Consider the following 23837-nt stretch of genomic DNA (forward strand, 5'->3'; position numbering starts at 1 on the left):
ATTTTAAGTATACTAGTATTATACAGTAGTAATCAGTGCTGTTCACTGCATTTCATTTAAGTTTTATTTAAATGTAGTGAAGTTAAAAGTACCATATCTACCTAGTAAAAAATAAACAGATTTCCATTATATGCTACTTTTAGTAGCATATAATGGAAATAATAGGGTGCTTTCAAACTGAATTCAGTACAGCAATGAGTGGTCTTTTATTTTGAAACTCCCTGAGCGGATGTTGATTCGGAAACGCTGTTGGAGCAGTTATGTTTTCCTCAAAACTAGCTTCATGGCTAAATATCTATTGTAACACTTCGCCTCAGAGAGGAGGCCAACACATATTCACATCAGAAGCTGAATATGTTACGCTGTTATGACCTGACCGTGAACTGTTAGTGTGTTTAAATCTTCGCATCACTTGAAAATAGTTTCTGGACTGAGCAGGATGCTAGCATGTGTCGTTAGCAAACCAATGCAGGAAATTAGCTTGTTAGCTAGTCAAGTGTTATCATGAGGCTTAATGTTCCTTCTTTATGCTCATCCTCGATTTAAATAACGTCTGCGCAATGGACACCGAGGGAATAGTGATCCGTATAAAAACGCCGGCAGGGGATATGGACTCGGCCGTTGACTGTCCATCTCTTCTGAACTTCAATGACTTACTGGTGAGTGTTCAACATGCTAACAGCTACCTAGCTGTCATTTAGCTGTTCACAGTCAGAAACAGCTGTACAGTTACATGGTCACACTGTTTCTGTGTTGGAAGATGTACTCATATCCTTCACTTTAGTAAAAGTACAAATACTTTAGTCTTAAATACTCCCACTATGTGTAAAAGTCCTGACTTTTGTACTTCAGTAAAAGTACAAAAGTATTGGCATTACAAATTCACTACAAGTAAAAGGGTAAAAGTAATCATTCTGCAAAGTGGATATTTTCAGACTAATATAAAGTACATAAGTATTATTAGCTACATGTCCTTCAAGTATCAAAAGTAAAAAGCCCTCGTGATTCAGAAAGACTCTTTTCACACTATTATAGTATTATGGTTATGATTAAATCCTGTTTTTATTGATGTAATATTATGTTCGTGTTGTAGTTTGTCAATGTAGACCAAATGTAAACATCAATATATATCATGTGTTTTTATATGTTTTTAATGTCAGTGTTAAAATAAAAGTAGTGGAGTAAAAAGTACGCTATTTGCTCCTGTAATGAAGTTTATTAGAAGTATAAAGTGGCATTAAATGGAAAGTACAAATATGTCAAAAAAATACGTAGGTACAATACTTGAGTAAATGTACTTTCACATCACTAGTCTCAGCCAAACTAAGACACACTAAAAGTTACCTGTTGATCAGAGGTGAGAAGTAACTGAGTACATTTACTCAAATACTGAACTTACTGTAAGTACGATTTTAAGATACTTGTACTTTACTTGAGCATTTCCATTTGATGCTACTTTGCACTTTTACTCCACAACATTTATTTTGTACCTTTAGTTACTTTACAGATTTGGGTTAATGATGTGAAATATAATCAACACTTAAATAATAATTTAGTTCCACCTGGAGTAAATTCACAAGCTACCCTGCAGTATACAAAGTCATTACAACTAGCTGCTCCTTTACCAGCTTTGATAACACTTTAATGATCAATCACTATAAAACATATCATATATATTATTCAGAAATGGGCCAATCTGCATAATTTAATTTAAGTAACATTTTGAATGCAGGACTTTTAAATGTAACAAAGTATTTCTACACTGGTTATTCTACTTTTACTTAAGTTCATAATCTCAGTACTTCTTCCAGCTCTGCTGTTAATATAATCATTTCATGTTATATTTTCTTCTGGTTTTAATTTACTCTACCAAACATTTTCAGGTTGCAATCAGAGATGTCATGCCTGAAGCCACTGTCACAGCCTTTGAATGCAAGTATCTCTTTCTATCTATGTCGTTATATTTATGAAGTTATTTTTCTGTGCAGTTTTGACAGAGAAAAGTGCTCCTTTTACAACGTTAATTGTATGCGTATAGTCAGTTTTAGTGTTTGTTATGATCAAGTATGAGGATCTAACAGGTGAGCATACTATAGATGCTTTGGAGTTAACCTCATATTATGAAATGCCGACAAAAGTAACATAAATGTGTTTCTCATTTCTGTGAGAATTATAAAAAGTTACATAATCTGCTAATCCTTTCTTTGTCTTTTTATATGGCATACAGCGGCGACTGTTTCGCTCATAAAACTGTAAAATGCACATTGCATGTCATGAAGGTTTTTTGGGAAAATAAAAGTTATCACTTATGTCTTGTAAAAAATAAATAAAGTATCGTTTCCCTTTTGTAAGTACTAAAATGTTGCTTCTTTTTTAGTTCCTCAAACTGATGAGTTTCAATATGAGTGTGTAAAGACGACTTTTATCATGCACACACGGTTAACTGTCTTAATAATATGGAATGCATTGCCTCAAATATTTTGTATAAATTAGTTTACCGGTAATTTTGTGTCAAAAACAATATTTGCTATTGTACACTGTTTATATTTTTATTATTTATTTAAAGGTAGGGTAGGTTAGAATGGAGAAACCAGCTCGAGTGCGCTAGAATTCGAAAGTGCGCAGCCCGGCTAAAATAATTGGTCATGCTTTTTTCAGCGCCACGGCTTTCACAGATGACATTTTTTTATGTAAGCATTTCATATATACAGTGGGGCAAAAAAGTATTTAGTCAGCCACCAATTGTGAAAGTTCTCCCACTTAAAAAGATGAGAGGCCTGTAATTTTCATCCTAGGTAAACCTCAACTATGAGAGACAAAATGAGAAGAAAGAAAATCCAGAAAATCACATTGTCTGATTCTTAAAGAATTTATTTGCAAATGATGGTGGAAAATAAGTATTTGGTCACCTACAAACAAACACGATTTCTGGCTCTCACAGACCTGTAACTTCTTCTTTAAGAGCCTCCTCTGTCCTCCACTTGTTAACTGTATTAATGGCACCTGTTTGAACTCGTTATCAGTATAAAAGACACCTGTCCACAACCTCAAACAGTCACACTCCAAACTCCACTATGGCCAAGACCAAAGAGCTGTCAAAGGACACCAGAAACAAAATTGTAGACCTGCACCAGGCTGGGAAGACTGAATCTGCAGTAGGTAAGCAGCTTGGTGTGAAGAAATCAACTGTGTGAGCAATTATTAGAAAATGGAAGACATACAAGACCACTGATAATCTCCCTCGATCTGGGGCTCCACGCAAGATCTCACCCCGTGGGGTCAAAATAATCACAAGAACGGTGAGCAAAAATCCCAGAACCACACGGGGGGACCTAGTCAATGACCTGCAGAGAGCTGGGACCAAAGTAACAAAGGCTACCATCAGTAACACACTACGCCGCCAGGGACTCAAATCATGCAGTGCCAGACGTGTCCCCCTGCTTAAGCCAGTACATGTCCAGGCCCGTCTGAAGGTTGCTAGAGAGCATTTAGATCAGGGGTCACCAAACTTTTTTCTCTGGGGGCCACATTATTGTTCCTGACTGTGATGGGGGGCCGGGGCCGAGTCAGCTCATTGTGTAGAAGAGATTACTAGCCCGGCACAGCCATCCCCACTACTACTTCCACACTACTATATCAACACTTGATTCCTGTCACATATTTGTTTACCATCTTTACTAGTGGTTTACAAAAGTAGCAATTGAGTCTTCACACTTTGCTTTAATTTGAAATACCACAGATATTCCATTTATTTGTTTTCTAATAAAAATAACATCAAAGCTGTCAAGGTAAGAAACATCTGCCTAGTTGAGGTGATTGACACTGGCAAAGGTGAGTTCAAAATTATAAATTATAGGTAGGCCTGATGATGATGATGATAATAATAATAATAATTGTGTGCAGCACTTAATAAAGGTCAAATAAATAGGCCTATAAAATAAATAAATAAATAAAAAACATCAAAATTATAATAACATGAGTAGGCTAATAGAACTAGCCAACTCTTATGCCTATCCAGGTGAGCATGTTCAGTTAACATTTTGTTTAGGTCAAGGTGAAAAGGACATGAGCAGTGTAGGCTCAAAACTAAAGCACAACAATAATACAGAATAATGGCAATCAAAATCAGTAGCCTATATGTAGGTGAGCTGGATTTGTACTTGTTGATGAATTATGCTGTCTTTGGGATGGGATCAGCAACAGCAATCTCCTCTCCTCACTTCAGAGTGCCTTCTGGAGCCCTGGCATGGAGGGATGACGGATTGAACACAAGAAGCACCATATTCAGTAAATGGCAAGACATGCTGCTGTCTGCTTTTCTCTGTGACATAATTTTACATATGTAGCAAATTAAAAAGAGCCTTCACATTTCAGATTTATAACAATTAAAATCAGACATTGTTAAAATCAGTGTGCTTACCGTATCAGTGTGAACTGTGTGTTTGCTTCTGGCTGATGAGAAGTTCAATGTCTGGTTGCAGTCTAGTGGTAGCCAGTCTCAAGGTCTGATGCAACTGTTTATCTGTGAGTCTGTTCCTTGTTGTATTCTTGGTTTGCTTCATGCGGGAAAAGGTTTGCTCACAGATGTAGGTGCTGCCAAAAACTGTGGACATCTTCATTGCATGCTGTTTGATGTTTGGGTAGGTTTCCCCTGGGAGCGAAGCATAGAACTCAATGAGACTGTCAGGCTTGAACGCATCTTTAAGGATATCACAATTCTGCAACTCGGCTAGTTCAAACTGAAGAGAGGGATGGGCATCATTTATGTCGGCAGCAAAGGGGTTCTGGAACAAACGTATTGCTTTACCGTTGACATGAAGCTCACGGAACCGCACACTGAACTGCCCCTGCAGCATTTCCAGTGCATCTTTGCACTTTTCGACTGGGAACGGGACAGGTGGTTTCTCAGCGCAGTAGCTCCGGGTGGCAGGGAGATGCGTAAAGTCCAGCTTTTCGACCTGTCTCACAAGCAGCACTAGTTTGACCTCGAACGCTTTGATGTGGGAATACAGGTCACTGATTAGCTTCCCTTTGCCTTGGAGCTGCACGTTAAGGTGGTTCAACATTTCAGTCACATCTGTTAAAAATGCGAGGTCCCATTTCCATTCTGGCTCGGTCAGCTCTCGTACCGTTTCACCTTTAGACTGCAGGAAGGTGTTGATTTCGGGTAGCAGGTCGTAGAAACGGCGCAACACTTTGCCTCGGCTTAACCACCGGATTTCTGTGTAGTACAGCACATCCTCGTAAGCAGACTCAAGCTCGGAGAGGAAGGCCTGGAACTGTCTGTGTTTCAGACCATTTTTTCGGATGTAGTTGACACAGTGCACAACCACCTTCATAACAGACGCCCACTTCAAAACTTTGCAGCATAGGGCTTGCTGGTGAATCAGACAGTGGACTTGTAGTGGGGGGGTGAGACCTCGTTCCTCGAATTCGCTGTTCAAGCGCCCTACTAGCCCCCTTGTCGTGCCAACCATACTAGGTGCGCCATCCGTAGTGATGCTGGCAAATTTACACCAGTCTAGACCCAACTCTTCCATTGTTTTGCACACTTGGACAAAAATATCCTCTCCTGTTGTAGTTCCTTTGAGGCTTTTTAGTGCTGCCAGCTCCTCAGACACTTCAAAGCTTTCGCTAATCCCACGAATAAAAATGAGCAGTTGTGCTGTGTCCTGCACATCATTGCTCTCATCCATGGCCAAAGCAAAAAACTTGAATTGTGACGCTTTCTCGTTCAGCTGCTCATAAACGTTGTCCCCCAATTATTCTACTCGCCTGGTCATAGTAGTCGCGGAGAGACTCACACCGTTGACTGCCTCTCTCTTGTCGGGACACACCTCCTCGGCCACAGCAAGGATGCATTTTTTAACAAAGTCCCCATCAGTGAAGGGCTTCCCATGGGTAGCTAGTATGTGAGCTACCTTGAAGCTAGCTCGAACAGCAGGGTGGTTTACCTTGGTTTGGCGAATGAATGTTTGTTGTTGTGCTGCCAGTCCGCCTTTCATTCTGCGAATTCTGTCTGCTCTTGCTTGCCCTCGCAAGCTAGCAAAGTCACTGTGGCGGGTTTCGTGGTGACGACGAAGATTATATTCCTTGAAAACCGCCACACTCTCTTTACAGATAATGCAAACGGCACGGTCCTTATACTGAACAAAAAAATAGTCGTTGGTCCACTGTTCTTTGAAAATTCTGCACTCTCTATCAACTTTTCGTTTAACGTTAGCCATTTTTGCTGTCCTGAACACCGACAGTTCTCTACGCGTGCGTTGTCTGTCACTCACTTGATCTCCAAGATGTCGGGTGACGACAATTCGGCAAAAATAGTGCATTTTATTTTATAACTAAATATAATTTTTTTAACTGAAACAAAATCAACAAAATACCAAACGCAGACATGTTATTATTTTCCAAAAATCAATTTGAAAAAAATAAGCCATGACGACTTTTGGGGATTTGCCTCATAGGGCCGGTTCAAGTAGTGGGGGGTAGAGGGGGTGGGGGCCGGTCAAAGGGGGGTGGCGGGCCGGATCCGGCCCCCGGGCCGTAGTTTGGTGACCCCTGATTTAGATGATCCAGAAGAGGATTGGGAGAATGTCATATGGTCAGATGAAACCAAAATATAACTTTTTGGTAAAAACTCAACTAGACGTGTTTGGAGGAGAAAGAATGCTGAGTTGCATCCAAAGAACACCATACCTACTGTGAAACATGGGGGGGGGGGAAACATCATGCTTTGGGGCTGTTTTTCTGCAAAGGGACCAGGACGACTGATCCGTGTAAAGGAAAGAATGACTGGGGCCATGTATCGTGATATTTTGAGTGACAACCTCCTTCCATCAGCAAGGGCATTGATGATGAAACGTGGCTGGGTCTTTCAGCATGACAATGATCCCAAACACACCGCCCGGGCAACGAAGGAGTAGCTTCGTAAGAAGCATTTCAAGTTCCTGGAGTGGCCTAGCCAGTCTCCAGATCTCAACCCCATAGAAAATCTTTGGAGGGAGTTGAAAGTCCGTGTTGCCCAGCGACAGCCCCAAAACATCACTGCTCTAGAGGAGATCTGCATGGAGGAATGGGCCAAAATACCAGCAACAGTGTGTGAAAACCTTGTGAAGACTTACAGAAAACGTTTGACCTCTGTCATTGCCAGCAAAGGGTATATAACAAAGTATTGAGATGAACTTTTGTTATTGACCAAATACTTATTTTCCACCATAATTTGCAAATAAATTCTTTAAAAATCAGACAATGTGATTTTCTGGATTTTTCTTTCTTTTCTCATTTTGTCTCTCATAGTTGAGGTATACCTAGGATGAAAATTACAGGCCTCTCTCATCTTTTGAAGTGGGAGAACTTGCACAATTGGTGGCTGACTAAATACTTTTTTAACCCACTGTACATTGCTATTGGGATGTTAAGAGCATTCCATGGAATATAAAAAAAAGTGTTTCTGAAGTTAATTACCTACCCCACCTTTAACTAATATTTTGATGTTTAAAAATATGCTTATTTGTTTTCTAGATGAAGACGAGGTGGGGGACAGAATCACCGTAAGAAGTGATGAAGAACTCAAAGCCATGTTGTCGTATGTAAGTGTATAATGAGTTCATTACTTATATTTGTTTCAACATGTGTTTTTGCCAATTTCTATGGGCAGTCGAATATCATTTTGATCAAAACTGATGTTAAGTTCATACAGTATGTCACTGTTGCCATTTCTGTATTTAATGTAGATACAACATCCAGTGCACGTCTGAACTCTTTTTTTCTGTGCAGCAATACAATTAAAGTGTCTAAGAATATAATGTTTATGTTGTACAGATTGTAAGCCTTTCTAAGTCAAATGTGTTATTTGTTTTATAAAAATAAGATGAAGTTGACCTGACTGGTAAGCTTAGTAGGACATTGTTTTAAAAGTCCTGTCTGAGTGCTTTGTGGAAAACAATGAGAATCACTTACTTTCTTTTCATTTGGAAACAAATCTTTGAGATGGACAACTCAAAACGTTGACACAACTTGAGAGCTGTCTGGCAAGAAAGTGGTTTAAAGGGACAGTTCACCCTAAAGACAAATATACATATACCTGTAGAGCTTTTAATAAAAAAAATTGTTTTGTTTTGAGATGCAAGGTGTTTGAAAAACTGACTGTAAAGAAAACTGCCTCCTCCTCACTATAGTAGAACTAGATGGCGCTCAACTTGTGGTGCTCGAATGTCCATACAAATTCATAAAGAAAAGCTCCTCAGCAATTTTTTTTTTTCCAGAAAAAATAAATCACAGAACTTGTTTTGAGCAGTTTCATGTAGGAAATGGTAGATGCAGCGTAGATGCTAGAATGTGCCCATCAAAGTATAGGTCAGGTCAAGAGTTTTGCAAAACCTCAGGCAAGTGGCTGCCCTACGACCTATCCTAACATTAACCATTCAAGGTCAAAGTCTGCAACTCAACAACCTGAAGACTCTGATGCCTCATCCATTTGTGTGTAAACCAAGTGAAAAAAAAAAGTGCTAATTTGTATTCTTTAGCAACCAAAGCACACATACACACACTTTCACTACCAATTCCCCACCGTGCGCTGTGCACTTTCATATTCCACAATACTTACTGTTCATGCCACGGACAGTAAGAGTAATGGCGTGTAATGGGTTTTTCTACGAGGTACACTGAAAGCTAAATGAACTGTCAATTTTTATTATTTATTATTCAGTACTTAAAGTTTTGCCTCATTAAAGAGCGAGGCCCCCTGGGCTGCAGAATTGTTCAAAATCTACTTTCATCTGTGGATGTCTTTTACCCCCCATCAGCTCACAATGATGCTGCGCGAGCCACAGGCACAATTTATACTCCTTGTTTTTTGTCCATTTTTCCATGCATTCACTTGTGGTTGCTTTTTAATCATTAAGTAGCATAGGGTAGCAGGGTTATTAGGCAAAAGGAGACAGCTGTGGTGCCAATGAGCGTTGACAAAAACCGGTATGAAAAAATGTATTGACCTCAGACAGCTTATTTATTCACAAATCTGGGTCAAAAGTTTTGAAGTTCTTTCGACTCGCTGTGCTTTGTGTCTTGTTCAAGTACCTTTCTAGGAAATCGCAGTATTCATGTACCAATAATGTTTCACTGGTTTCCTCTCCTCTCCTTGCCGCAATCATTTTTAGCATTTCATGCTAATATTGCATCCTTTTTATACTTCATTTAATTATCCTACTTGGAAGTAAAATGATCCTTGTAAGGCGTTGTTTTTTCTTCCAGGAGATGTATGAATGCATTATTTACGACTGTGGTACTTTAATACTAATTTGATCCATGATGCGGAATATCCAATATCAGCAATAGCCACTCAAAGGTGCATTTTTAAATGGCAGGAAAAGGAATTTGCAATACAACTATGAGCTATACTTTTAGTGTCTCTGTTGGGAATACTTTTGTGTGCGTTCATTTATTTGGTTCAAATATTTTGTATTAAAATATTAATTTACGACCCTGACCCGCATTACAGCTATTGAGTATCCAAAACTCTGCACTGCTTTGTCCACAGATTTTAAAAAGCCACATGAATTTCTGGCAAACAAATCCAAGAGCCGTTTAATAGCTTTCTGCTCCTCATGGGACAGGCAAGTGCACAAAAAGCTGCTGATCACCTGGAAAATACTGGGCTCACTAAAATATAATTTATTATATTTGCAGTTTAAATCTCTCACGCAAGGGCAGTCATTCAGCAGTCATTTGCATTTGTTTTCTGAGGATTTTTTCATAATGTGGTTGTTGCTGTGTTTGCCATTTGGCCTCCGTAGAGACCCAAGTGGATATTTTCCTCAGTGTTGTTAATTCCAGGTGAGCAGACAGCCATTATGTGAAATTAAAAGGAATTAAAAGAAACCTGCTTGTAAGGTGAAAGGTGGGACATTTCATTAGTCTCTCATGGTTGCCTTGTGTGCGCATTATTTTCTCTGTGTATGTTTTTGTGATAATCCATTGCAACATTTCTACCAAGATTTTTAAATATACCAACACTGCACAGTGTCTTTTTTTATTTCATTCACGACCTCTGCTTAAACATAGCCTTGCGAAAAATTCATGCTCCTTGTTGCAGAGCAAAATTAATGCTCAAATTCAGAACTTAATTAACACCAGTCGGCAGAGGGCATTTATTGTGAAAAGTATCCCCCCATCACTGAGAACATTGATTGCTACATGTTCCTGTGAGACTCTCAAGTCTTCCAGGCATCTCTAATCATTGTTCGACACCTTGAAAGACAGACACCCCTGTTCAAAGTTAAAGACTGGCCTGTGTCAGGTGCTAAAGAAAACATGTAACCTCATCCCTTCCTCGCTCAGCTCCCCCTGGAGGTAGCGACTCTAATTCCTCCATTCTCACTCCCTTTTCCCCTTAGTCTGCTAATGATGATGAGACCCACTCTCTGCTCCCGCTCTCCCACTTGTCCCTTAAGGCTGAGCGATGGTATTTGGGATCGGACACTGTTTAGTTATTGGCCAACAATGGAGAATGTCTTTTAATAACACACCTACTACAGATTAGGTGGTAATTGCAGCCTTAATCAATAAGCTAGCTGAGCGGAAAATTAAAGGTACGTGAAGCCCGACCCCCTAACCCCCCCCCCTCTCCTCTGCAACCTCAACACACAACATGTTTTTTGGTATTAGGCCCATTGTTCAGATGTGGCCAAGTGAAAAAGCTGGAGGGCGAAAGCAGAGGGCTAGGAGCGAGGAGGGATCTGACAGTGATAAATAGGCCTTTTAATAACAGCTGTGCCACTTGGGTAGCCATTCTGATCCTTTCCCATCCATGCCGGTCCCATCGTCCTCCCTCCCTTCCTCCCCCCACAATGAGGGAGCACATTTACATATCGCAGTGATGACTTAGTGGTTCATACTGGATTGTAAACAAAAACATGTACGTGTGGAAATACATCCTCTGTGTGTCTAAAATAAAGTCTTGTTTTGTTTGGTTTCAAGCCTCAAAAAGATAAGGACAAAAACACAACACACACACACACACTCGGAAGTACTCCCTCACTCCCAGTTTAACAGATGGTTTGGTTAACTGAAACATCAATTATTGCATTGCCTTGGCAAGCATCTGAGAGGCTCCAGTGTGTGTGTGTGTGTGTGTGTGTGTGTGTGTGTGTGTGTGTGTGTGTGTGTGTGTGTGTGTGTGTGTGTGTGTGTGTGTGTGTGTGTGTGTGTGTGTGTGTGTGTGTGTGTGTGTGTGTGTGTGTGTGTGTGTGTGTGTGTGTGTGTGTGTGTGTGTGTGTGTGTGTGTGTGTGTGTGTGTGTGTGTGTGTGTGTGTGTGTGTGTGTGTGTGTGTGTGTGTGTGTGTGTGTGTGTGTGTGTGTGTGTGTGTGTGTGTGCATGTTAGTCCTGTAGGATACGAGTGTTTGGTGAGCTGTTGACCTGGAGGAGAAAAGGGTTAATGCTACACTCCTCCAGAACAAGCCCACAGGGCATTGGTCCTCATCGGCAACAGATTTCAGCACAGCATGCTCACATTTTTGGGAACACTGTGGAATAATCCTCTCGTCATTTAGATAAATGTTTTTCTATGTGTGGTATTCTAAAACGTGGCAATGCAGTGCATAGTCAAAATCACACATTTATCAAGGTTTATCTTCATTTATTTCTTTTTAAGTGATCCTTTATTAATGAAACGAAATGTCTACAGTATGTGTGATAATGACTCAAAACCAGTAACGCTCTCCACTGTTTGTTACTTTCTCTTTAGTACTACAACACAATGAATGAACAACGCATGAATGGACTGCTGCCGGACCCTCTACAGATTTTTCCACGAGGTACCAAGTGACATGTTACAGTTTGTCATGGATTGGTGATGCTCACAGTCTCTATACAACATTGCAATTAATGTGTTGACGACAAGCAATCACAAGCAATATTAAAATATATAAAAATACTCACATTTACCTGGTCCGAAACTATTACACCAAAATGTAGGTAATTCACTTGTGATTATGTTGGATAATATAAGCAGTTAATGACTTTAGGTAAGTAATGCAGCCTCTGGAAAACATTTACATTTCAGTGGCTCCTTCTGTTATTTTATTGAGTCATTTGTAAATCTACATTTATTTTGCTTCAAGGTCATTGAAACTGCAAGCTTGTGTTCAGGCTAACCCTTCCCCAAATGTCTGGCACTGTGTAGTTTATTTTCTTAACAGTCCTTTTCTATATTTTCATATAGTTTTGAACACCACTTTAAGTCATACGGTATATGATATTTAACAGACCCCAAGGGCAATGTTTAGTGTCTCCCTTTCCTTTGCTCTCTCTCTTTACATCACTCTCTTCTCTCACTGTGTGATTCTGATTTTTCCATCCTACCCAACACCAGCTGTCTCAAGAGCCTAACTTCTCAATCACAACTAATTTCAGAATAACCCTCATTTCATTTCATCATTCCTTTTCTTTACAAAGAACTGATTCCCTTTCAGCACATTTGTAAATGGCCCAGTGATGTGTTCTACAATCTAGTCAATTACTGTTTCAGCCGGCAAGACTCCAGGGAACCGGAACATACATGGCCTGAAGGTACCTATCTCAATAATTGTTTCAGCTGCCTTACACCGAGAACTGAGGGAGGGAGGGAGGGAGGGGAGTTGAGGCAAATGGATTGGTAACACCGTGTTCCACTTATTGAAATGTCAATTGCAGTCAAGGCTCTCCTTTTCTTTCACTCATTCTCTTGCTCCCCTTGTCTATGTTTATGTATGGGGTTCGTCTCCTTCTCTTCTCTCCTCTCCTTCTCTTCTCACCTTGTATTCTTGCTTCTTCTGGCAGGATAGACATTTAAATGTGAGGTGGGATTTTTGTAATCCCCCTCCAGAGTATTATGTTAGTCTCATTCCCTATGACAGAAAGAACATCAGCCTTGGTTAGAGCAAAAACTAAGTCGATAAGAAGATGTTATTGTTCAACCATGAAATTGTCATTACAACGCCCCCTTCTGCCATTCACAAATGGCCTTCCACAGAACTTCCCCTTTAATGTTGGGCATATGTTGCTATTGAACCTCATGCTAATTACCATGGGTTAAATGACTTGACACCGCCTCCATCTCTCCAGATGATCCATATTATATCCATCTTCATTTCAATAATATTATCACCCCCCCTTTCCAAATACTGAGAGTGCTTTATTTAATGTATCCTCTGAGGAGCTTTGGAAACAACTACTGAACTGTGTCAGGTTTTGTTAAGGTCAAGGGTCTGTGTTGATAAGATGATGTTTTCCAAAAACCTTAAATGCTTTGGTAATCTTTCCCCTCTTTTCTCCTGTTTTAATATAAAAGTAATTGGCTGAGGGGAGTCTTGTGAGCTGTTTGAATGAGGTCTTCCTGGGCACTAATTAAAGAGAAAATCCCTGTGCTTTAGTGGACCCAACACAGCAGCCCTTTGACCTCAATTACATGAGTTATTTTTAGTACACCCTTTACAGGGTCTTTAGTGTATGATATCTGGGTTGAGTACAAAGGGTTTTTGGCGTAAACATAGATTAAGATAAATCAATGTAAAGACCAATGTCCCCTGTTAAGCACAACCAAATGTGTTTGTCTTGACTTCATTTTTGGAACGTCTGAGTCTTCAAATGGTTACAGTGCACAACGCTGGTTCGATTCCACCTTGGGACCTTTGTTGTATATCATACTCCTCTTTCTTTCTCTCTTTTCCTCGTTTCCAGTCTTCCTCTATGTTGTCCTCTGTCCAATTAAGGAAATAATGCCCAAAACAAAAAAAACACCTTAATTTTTCACAGCTTTTGTCCAAATAAATTCGGTTTTAATCAAAATTGTTGTACTTTTATACAAATATATTTTCACTTTCATCTCCTTTCCTCCCTTTGCCTCTTGCTGTCTGTCCTCCTTTCCCCTCCTTTATGCGGACACCTCCTTCGTTCTTCCTTGCCTGCCTCCCTTCTCTCCTATGAAAGCCAATTAACCTCCAGGCTGAACAGAGAGCTTGTGTTTTGTTCTTGTTCATTAGGGGGTCTGGCCATATGTCTGTCTCTCTCTGCCTGTCTTCTGGCCTTGACCACAGTGTGTGTGTTTGTGTTCTTTCATTTTTGTGTTTTTGTATCTTCAGGTTAATACAAGACCTAACCCAGCAAATGACTGCACTCAAGCTGTCCCGGACTCCATGGCCAACAACAGGTGAGCTTGCTGGGGCATAGGGAGCATGTTACACCGCCTGCAATACACTTCAGTCAGTGGGTTGACAGATCAGTGGAAAGATGTCTGTGAACGTTTGTGTCAGCTGTGCTGTGTTTCTTCCTGCAGCTTAAAAAAATCATCTGCAGAGCTGAAGAGGATCCTGACAAATGGGCAGGTGAGCCGGTGTTCTGGGTTTAGGTAGAATTTCACAGCTGTTGTCTCATTGCTCCTGCTCTCACACCTAGTTTCCACTGACTTCAAACACATTTCTCACTAGTGGTTTGGCTCCTCTCTTGATTTTGGTGAAGCTGACTGTGGGCATGTAATAAAGATTGTGTATTTGGGTATTGTCTCGTAACCATGTCATACATAATAGGAGCACGGGGTCTTTGAGTTTCCAGGATCAGCTCTGTAACAGTTATGTCTCTCTCTTTTAAAACAAAACGCGCACACGCACGCACACTACTACCCTATCAGAGAGACAATTAGGCCAGCAACCTCTCAGGTTTCTGCTGTTACACAGGGAGCTAATAGAGCTCTCTCCTCTGCTCCATCCTTTCATCCATCTCTTCTCATTCCCTTTACTCCCTTCTATTGCCATGGTATTAATTACATCTGGGGGACTGTGTGTTTGTTGTGTGCTTGCATGCATTGCTCTCATGTATGTAATTATGTTATGATGCTTTCCTCTTTACGTCTATACAAAATTACGGTAACACTTTATATTAAGGTACACAAATTAACCTTCAACTAGTTGTTAATTAACATGCATATTAGCAGTATATTGGCTCTTTATTAGTCATTATAACACAGTTATTAATGCTTGATTCTACATGACCATATTCTACAACTAATAAGCCATTAGTTGAGTTTTTCCTCAATAATTAGTGCTTATTTATTGCAAGTAAGGAAGTTCTTGTACATGACTTTTGGTCTTAATATTCTCTGCTCAATATGGGCCTAATAAGGCAGTAGTACCACAAGAATAGTAATTCTCCCATAATAACACTTAACAAATATGAACAAGACATGAAACTATAAATGTTAATTGTGTCTAAATAAACTCAAAATTAGGTATTTATATCTCAGAACATGTTCCCTATTTTAAAGTGAAGTCTTGTTCATTACCAATAAGCTAGTAGTTTGAATCTAATGGACCTGAACATGTTCCCTATTCTAAAGTTGCCTCCTCTTCACACTTTGCAAATACATTATAGCACACAACTACTAAAATTAACCTCAACAGTACATGAACAAAGTAGGCACACGTTCAAATATCTGTTTTATTAATTAACCACTAAAGAGAGGTTTGGACACATGTACCAAAACATGTCAAGTTTCTCTAAGGCTGAGAACACATGTGCAGCCTGTACTTTTGAATAAAAACAGATTTTTAACAGAGTTTATGTATTTGTGATCATACTTTGTGACCTGCTTGTATGTACTTACACAATAGGTGTACTGTTCTCTCTATGTTGTACTGTCTCAGTGTGAACATAGATTAAACAGCCAGCCAAACTCTTTTGAGGGCCAGGGAATGAGCAACCATGCTCCTTTATTGACTTACTTGCACGCCGCGGCACAGCCGCAACGCAATCGTAACACGGCGCAGACGGACCCGGTGGAATCTAGGGTTTACAGTCATTGCTTTCTGACGGACTTGACTCTTTTACTCTTCAGGTTGCATAGGGAAAATTAGTAGTAGTCTACTGCCATGCTATTCAGTTCACTTTCTCCTACTTCCCGGTTTCCTGTCTAACCTTCAGTACACATTTTACAAAAATATAAATGTGCAAATATGAAACATCCATCCATCCATCTTCTCCCGCTTATCCGTGGTCGGGTCGCGGAGGTAGCAGTTCCAGCAGAGAGCCCCAAACTTTCTTTTCCCTGGCCACATCAACCAGCTCTGACTGGGGGATCCCAAGGCGCTCCCAGGCCAGCGAAGAGATATAATCCATCCACCTGGTCCTAGGTCTACCCCTTGGTCTCTTCCCAGCTGGACGTGCCTGGAACACCTCCCTAGGGAGGCGCCCAGGTGGCATCCTAACTAGGTGCCCGAACCACCTCAACTGGCTCCTTTCGGCGCGAAGGAGGAGCGGTTCAACTCCGAGTCCCTCCCTGATGACCGAACTTCTCACCTTATCCCTAAGGGAGACACCAGCCACCCTGCGGAGAAAACCCATCTCGGCCGCTTGTACCCGCGATCTCGTTCTTTCGGTCATGACCCATCCTTCATGACCATAGGTGAGGGTAGGAACGAAAATGGCGCGGTAGACAGAGAGCTTTGCCTTCTGGCTCAGCTCCCTTTTCGTCACAACGGTGCAGTAAAGCGACTGCAGTACCGCTCCCGCTGCTCCGATTCTCCGACCCATGTCACGCTCCATTGTTCCCTCACTCGAGAACAAGACCCCGAGATACTTGAACTCCTTCACTTGGGGTAAGGACTCATTCCCTACTTGGAGTGGACAGTCCATCGGTTTCCTGCTGAGAACCATGGCCTCAGATTATGACTAATAAACATAGACTAAACATAGACTGTATATATAATAAAATAAAGAGCCAATATACTGCTAATATGCATGTTAATTAACAACTAGTTGATGGTTCATTTGTGTCCTTAATATAAAGTGTTACCAAAATAACTTTTGGTAGCCCCACATTGAATTAACAACACACATGGTTCATACATATGTCAAATGAGTTGTTTCAATTCAGCATGGTCTGGGTAAATAATCAATTACAAACTTATTTACCAGACATTATGAATTCTGTCAATTTTGGATGCAAATATTACATTTTAAATAACTTATTTTGTCAATGTGTAGATTGTCAGCAAACACGAGCATTTTTTCATTTAGGAATTTCCTGTTTTATTTATAAGACATAACATATCTTAAATGATAAGGAATGTCAGTTTTATATCATAGTAATATCTTTATAATATCGCGTCTGACACTTCAAATCAAAGTAGAGTGGAAGGACGACTGCAAACAAATCATCACCAAACTCCACATCAGTTACTCCCCCACTCACCAAAGCACAATGTCTTTTTATAAATTGGGCAGTAAATGTTGTATTGATCTGCTCTTCTCCTCCTTCTGTCCCTCTTTTCTCTCCTTCTGTCGCTGAACTTGTAGTGACCTGAATGCTTGTCTTGTTTATAGACTCATGTGACAATGTCATCCTCCCTCTCTCTCTCTCCTTCTCTCCCTCACCTGTGTAGTTACCTACTATCCATTGGTTGCATGTCTTCTCATGTTATAACATGTAGGAACCATTATTGTTTACCTGTGCCTGCAGATAAGTGCCCAAGACATCAACTACCAAGAGCAGCTGGGCCATGGAAACGGAGGCACAGTTTACAAGTAAGTTGTTACCGACTTTCACATTCAGGCCCAACATTACAAGGCCACAGCACACTAACAGATAGTGACACTGAAGTGATACCTGCTGAATGATTTACTCAGGGATGTCAAAGCCTCTATGTAGTGCAACATTTAAGGAAGAATGTCTCAATTAGTGGCCAGTTCTAGAGCTTTCTGCTTAGTTTTTATGACAAACGAATCACTCTGCAATAAGGGATCTGTGAAGGGTCTCTTTTGTTCCCCACCCTTCCTTCGTTCCTTCATTTGTCCATGCATCTTTCAGTGTTTGGTGTGACATCTATCAGGCTGCTTTGTGTCTTTACCTTCATTTATTTATTCTGGTTTGAAGGTTGCAAACACATATGATATTGATTCGGGTTTGTAAGCTATGACAGCAATTGACTTAATCTGTCTATAGCTCCGCACATTACCTGCCACAGTAGAAGAGCTCCATTCTCTCAGGCCAGACAAATGTATTACTGCCTCGCTAACGTTATGACAAGGTTGGCATTTGTGGCGCTCCCTCTATCCTTCTTTTCCCCATCTTGTGTTTTCTACTTCCCATCAATCCTCAGCTATTGAGCTGTTTTATTGAGATTGAAGTATTGATCACTGCTCAGACTAACCTTGACTTGACAGAGCGGTCTGTTTCACACAGTCCCCAGCAAACCCAGTAAATGTCTCATCTAGTAAATCCACAAAACTGTCACTTTTTTATTTTCACCCCCTTTCTTTCCAACGCCCTTTCACGGTTTTATGACTGAGGTAGCTCCATTAAGAGCCAATCTCTCATAGTTGTTGGAGAATAGGATTGTTGATCAGTTTGGCACCAAAAATGGTTACACTGCAGTGGGAAAGGCCAATATTGCAAGCCCAACAACTTCTCAGTCAATTTAGTCCAGCAGAAAAATCCATACACTTTGGCGCTAACATTTTATGGTTGGAAGACGATAAAAATAAAAAAAAAGATAAAAAAAACCTGGACTGTTTGTCCGTGATATTTTTATGTTGAAATTGTTTTTATTCATGCTCATTTTAACCAATATATATTTCACTTATTTAGAAGAGGAACACAGACATAATTTGACAACCTGAAGATGAAGCCCTTTGAGCATGTCCCAGAACACATTGCATGCCCAAAATACATATTGCACACAAATTCTCAGCAGGTTTCAAGTATGTGGTGTGTTCATAATGTTAAAGTGATGAATATACTCAAAACGGTTAATATCTAAACTAAAAACATAAATTATTTAGTGTGCAAGTAGTTTTTTTATTGACATTTTGATTCGTCAGCTGGAAAATCACAGGTAAAGCAAAGCTTAATGGATGGCTGGTTCTACTCTGATCTTGGTATAACACATGTATAAATCTAAACAAATCATCAATTAAATAAATAAAGCTGCTATGTATCTCTCATTAAGTTATAAACTTACAGTATATACATTTACATTTTGAAGATTATAAATTGTATAAAATCTGAGATCAATCAAAGTTCATAAGGTTCAGCACCATTTTTGGATCTTCAAAACGTTATTTTTTGTGTGTCTGATATATAATAAGAGCTCTTCTACCAACAGTGTCTACCTACAGAAGTTTGGCCAGTTTAGAAGCGTCTTCATTTTCTCCACACAACTGAGTATAGCTAGGTCCACACTTAAACTGGGCTATGTCAAACTGATCCAGCTGCATCCTTCCTGGCCTGCCTGTCCTTTCTGCTGAGTCAGCAGTAGCTTAATAAGCAGCAACCGTGTTCTGGGAAGCCTCTTTTTCTGCAAATGTTTCGAAGTAGGTAGATTCTGTCTCCATGTAAAATCATTCTTAAAAGAGTCCTCGCTCAGGCCTTGTCAGCAAACCTCTATTACCAAGCTCCATCCAGCAGCATCACCTGCCATTAGATCCCCTTTAAGAGCAGGGCACAGCTGACAGCTCGGCTGCTCCATCAACCCAAGAGTCTCATGCATTTAATTGCAACCACAGCAACATAGGTTCGGTAATTGTAGACCACAGTTCAGATCTGCCCTGGCTAAACTGAGCTGTGCTTGTCCAATTTAAAGACACACCTGCACTTAATGCATGTAACCCTACACTTTGCAGGCCTGACTAATGTTGATAAGGTACTTAAAGAACAACTTAAATACTGATATTTTGCTATAAAACAAGTAAATTAATATAGTCAGTTTATATATCAAACAGAAAGGTATGAGACATGAGACAGTATGAGCCTGTGTTTGTGTTCTTTATGCGTGTATAAAAGAAGACTGGTCATTAGAACCCGAGGATATAAGTGTTAATTGAATTGGTGGCCTTGAGATTGTCTTCTATAAATATTTGTTGATAACTGTTAATTGCATCCCTGGCTTTATTTTTTATTATTTTGTGTGTCCAATTGGTTTCACCTTTGATGTGTAATAGACAGGTTGTCAGTCACCTGATTAAATAATGGTGATTTGCTGACCTCTGTGTAGCTTCATATTTAGTTTGGCTGGATTGTTCACTTCAACATTTCAATTAAATGATAGCAAGGCATATAAAACCCTCTTTTCTTCTCTATAAATAACAATTTACAAATATTTGCTGCCAAAAGTAAATTGGATTATTTTGAGATAAAAAGTATTCAGGAAATGGACCAATCTTTTTCAGGCTGTCCTCTTAAAATCTTTTCATGTGGGGATATTCCTAAAGTTCTGAATAGGAAGCTGTGATTATTCAATCAGGTGCGTAAGCTGAATGAAATGTGTTAAGGATGACCCCAACCATTGTTTTATGTATTTTTGTTTAGTAATTGTTCATTATTTTTGTTTTGTTTGGTTGGATGTAACTACAGAAATCCAATTTTCAAACATCAGCTGAAGGTCATCTCAACTTTTCACTAGGGTTTTATGTTTTGCAACTCTACCTGTTTAACATTGTACCCATCAAAGTAATTGCTGAGGTATTTGGCCAAGTCAGAATCAATCAAATAGTCATGAAGCTTCCACTATATAGCTACATTCGCATTGTGTCATGTCAGGGGATGTCTGTAGCGAATCAAGTACCATACAGAAAAGTAAAATACATTCAACATCATGGGCAAATTGGGCATATAAATTACATTAGGGACGCGTGTGGCGCAGAGGACTAGTGCGTTGGTGTTCGGATCAGGGGGGGGCACAGGTTCAAACCCCATGACAGTATTGAGTATGTAAGTCGCTTTGGATAAAAGCATCTAACAAGTAATATTTAATTTAATGTAAATTACTTTCCCTTTATTTAGCTGCCACTTAAAGAGCATCTTGCAGGGGGGGTTTTTTCTCTACATTTATGCTTAAACTTGCTTGAAAATTACAATTAAAAAAAAAAGTGAATGTAGGATTTGATATGTTTTACGAGACATAAGGGCAGGAATTGAGAGGGAAAGGAGCAATTTTGAGCTCTGATCTTAAAAACGTAATCATGGTGCAGTATTGTGTTTGTGCAGGTTGCACAAATACCAGCCTGTCAGGACATCGAGTCCACAGTAAAAAGGACCGGAGCTAGCGTTCGTTCCTGGATGCGTTGTGCATCCACCTCCCTGCAGCAAATACTCTCCACAGCTTTATCAGGAAACCGTATTACTTCTCTCTCTCTCTCCCCTCCGGTACACGGCACCGTAAGACGTAGTGTGGAGTTGCATTAGGTAACCCTGTGGTGGCTGTACTGCTCCAGCCGTCTCCTTTGTGTTTGTTTGTTTCCCCCTGTCTGTGTTGTTTGTGTGTGCGTGGTGGCTGTCACTCCTGGCTCCCGGCTCAACCTCCACTCACCTGCTGCAATCAGCTGTGCACCCTCCCCGACTACACACCTGCTTTCCATCAAGCCATTTACAACGGCATATCAACGGAGGCTCCACAACCTTTTTCCGCCAGATCGTCAAGTATCAGCCGTATCTCGCGTCTCTCCTCCGGTACACAGCACCGTAGTGTGGAGTTGCATTAGGTAACGCGAGATACGGCTGATACTTGCGCATTAGTTTCTGTTATGGATCAGTATCAACAGTCCTGCCAGTAACGTTACTATATTATCAATGCTACTTTAGTTATAGCCTGATATATGATAGCTAACTTCACAATGTTGTGATGTGACGTTAGCTAACATTCTGTAGCTAACGCCGGTCACTCACCAAGATAGCTGCCCAGTTCTCCACTGGTTCTCCTCACACCACAGCTCAATTTCTCTCCGATGGCCGTTATTTCTTCTAATCCTTGGCTGCTCCTGGTCTCTTGGACGCCTAGCAGGCTCATAATTATAAGGTTGTGGTCGGTCATATGCATTTGAAGATTCATGTTCAACTTCTTCTGTGTCTTCTGTGTCGAAACTAGCATTAGGATCCATGTTTATTAATACGTTACACCGGCCGCTCACCCCCTTGTTTCCCCCATGTTACGTCACACGCGGGAGGCCACGTGCCGAGGCTTTTTTATGCGGAAGTGAACATTTCTTACAAAAACGACGCCAGATGTCACTGTAGTGTATATTTCTGTTTATTTTTTAGAAAATCTAGTGTATTCCTCATTTTCCTACACATTTATTCACAGGTGTCTTTAACCTGGAAGTTGCTCTTTAACCAGTACATCAACTTCATCAAATGTTGTGTTCTGCTTAAAGCGCTCAATTTACATGCAATAAGACAATGGTTTTTATGTATTTATTGTATGGCTCAAGGTGAAGTTTGAACTTCAAGTTAGAAGATGTGTCGGGTCATGACTTTGGTGAGCGGTTGCTAGTCCCCCTCCATAGTGACGAAGTAGCAAGACGGGCTGATGTTAATGGTTTGCGGCCTAAACTAATCATAGCATGATGTGTTAATATTCACTCTGGTTTAAGAATGGCTGTTTGCTTAAATGATTGTTTTTCTGATTTAAAAAACTATTTTTGTTAATCAAAACACTGTATACATACTCACCAACCGCTGAAGCCTTTGGTCCAGCTTATATTAAGCTTATCACGTGTGAAAACACCATCAATAGCTCCCCTGCCTTTTAACCTCTTAGCCCATTTATGACCCAGAGCCATTTAGACTCAATTGGATGTTACCAGCACCTCAGCTCTCCATAGCCACACACTGACCTAGCCATCCATCAATGTCGGCCTTTGTTTTTTATTACACACTCTCAGAGGTCCATCGTGTCCAGCAATCTAACTGACTCCATGGCTTATAAATACAATAACAAGGACACACATGCCATTTTCATGACTCATGGATCCAGTGGTGCAATTAAAACAAGCACATTTGCCTGACAGTGAATGCGGTGACATCTACTTAGACACCCATGGCTGTTCCTTCACTCTCTCAGCCCATTCTCTCCATTGATTTCGTTTTCCACCTCATTGAGTAGACTGTATATTGAACGGCCAAACCTCTTTGGTTAATTGGTGGTCACCTCGTATCTCGTATCCAAATATGTTCAGATTGTGGCGGTTGGTAGGGATATCGTTTTCACTAAGCATCAGTGCAGCCTAGATTTCACCTATTAAAATATTAAGACTAGAAATTTAATTATATAATTGTATTTACTTGCACTATATTTTTCTGTTTATCTGTGTTATTGTGTTGGAGTGAGCCTGTGACCTAAGATTTTCATCGTCATAAATACACTGTAGCTATGTTCGTATGACAAATTAAAAAAAACTTGAAACCTTGAACCTTAATTAAAGGGAAGACTCTTCGGCTCTTTGAGTGCTCTTCATACAATAAGGCTAAATTATTAAAAAATGTAAGCGGAGAAAATTGACAACAATAATGAAAACACTACTAGTGTAAATTATAAAACCTACAATGCACCGCACATTGCTGTTGTACGCTTAAGCAAGTTGTAACTTTTAGCAGCTTTTACTGTCCTTGCCAACACTGGCATTGTCCAAGAAGGTGACTTAGCTCAGGATGTAGTGAAATCATCTCGTAATCATAAAGTTTCCTTTAGCACGACACTGAACCCATTACCACTCCCTATTGACACCCTGGGTGGCAGCCCCTGTCATCAGTGTATGGATGTGTGTGTTTGTTGGCAGTTTCCAATCTTAAATGTTCTAATGTTCCATTCCTAGAATTAAAGAATATCGTATTTCAATTTTTTAGTGTGGTAAGATATAAAGACAACAGACCTTTCACTGTTGTCTAACATCTGAGATGCTGTATATGTAGTAAGCACTTTGTGTAAAGTTGTGTGTACATACATGTCTGTCTGTGAATGTGTGTGAGGTTTCTGCCTCACCTGTGTCACTTAGGACACCTATTATAGCGGTATCAGGTGAGAGCGTCTGGGAG

General features: G+C 40.2%; 1 protein-coding gene across 2 annotated transcripts in view; it reads left to right on the forward strand.

Annotated features, from left to right (window-relative positions):
- The first annotated feature begins 240 nt into the window (after positions 1–240).
- The window catches only part of map2k5 (mitogen-activated protein kinase kinase 5), a 61997-nt gene continuing 38400 nt past the window's right edge, over positions 241–23837 (forward strand). For both annotated transcript variants that reach the window (XM_079666874.1, XM_079666873.1), the window contains exons 1-8: positions 241–659; positions 1884–1932; positions 7522–7589; positions 11745–11814; positions 12528–12568; positions 14119–14186; positions 14313–14361; positions 17490–17554. In XM_079666874.1, coding sequence (XP_079523000.1) covers positions 528–659; positions 1884–1932; positions 7522–7589; positions 11745–11814; positions 12528–12568; positions 14119–14186; positions 14313–14361; positions 17490–17554 — 542 coding nt within the window. In that variant the 5' untranslated portion in view covers positions 241–527. The remainder of the gene's footprint in view (positions 660–1883; positions 1933–7521; positions 7590–11744; positions 11815–12527; positions 12569–14118; positions 14187–14312; positions 14362–17489; positions 17555–23837) is intronic.

This window comes from Notothenia rossii (assembly GCF_949606895.1).
Source record: "Notothenia rossii genome assembly, chromosome: 2".
NCBI classification, from domain to species: Eukaryota; Metazoa; Chordata; class Actinopteri; order Perciformes; family Nototheniidae; genus Notothenia; species Notothenia rossii.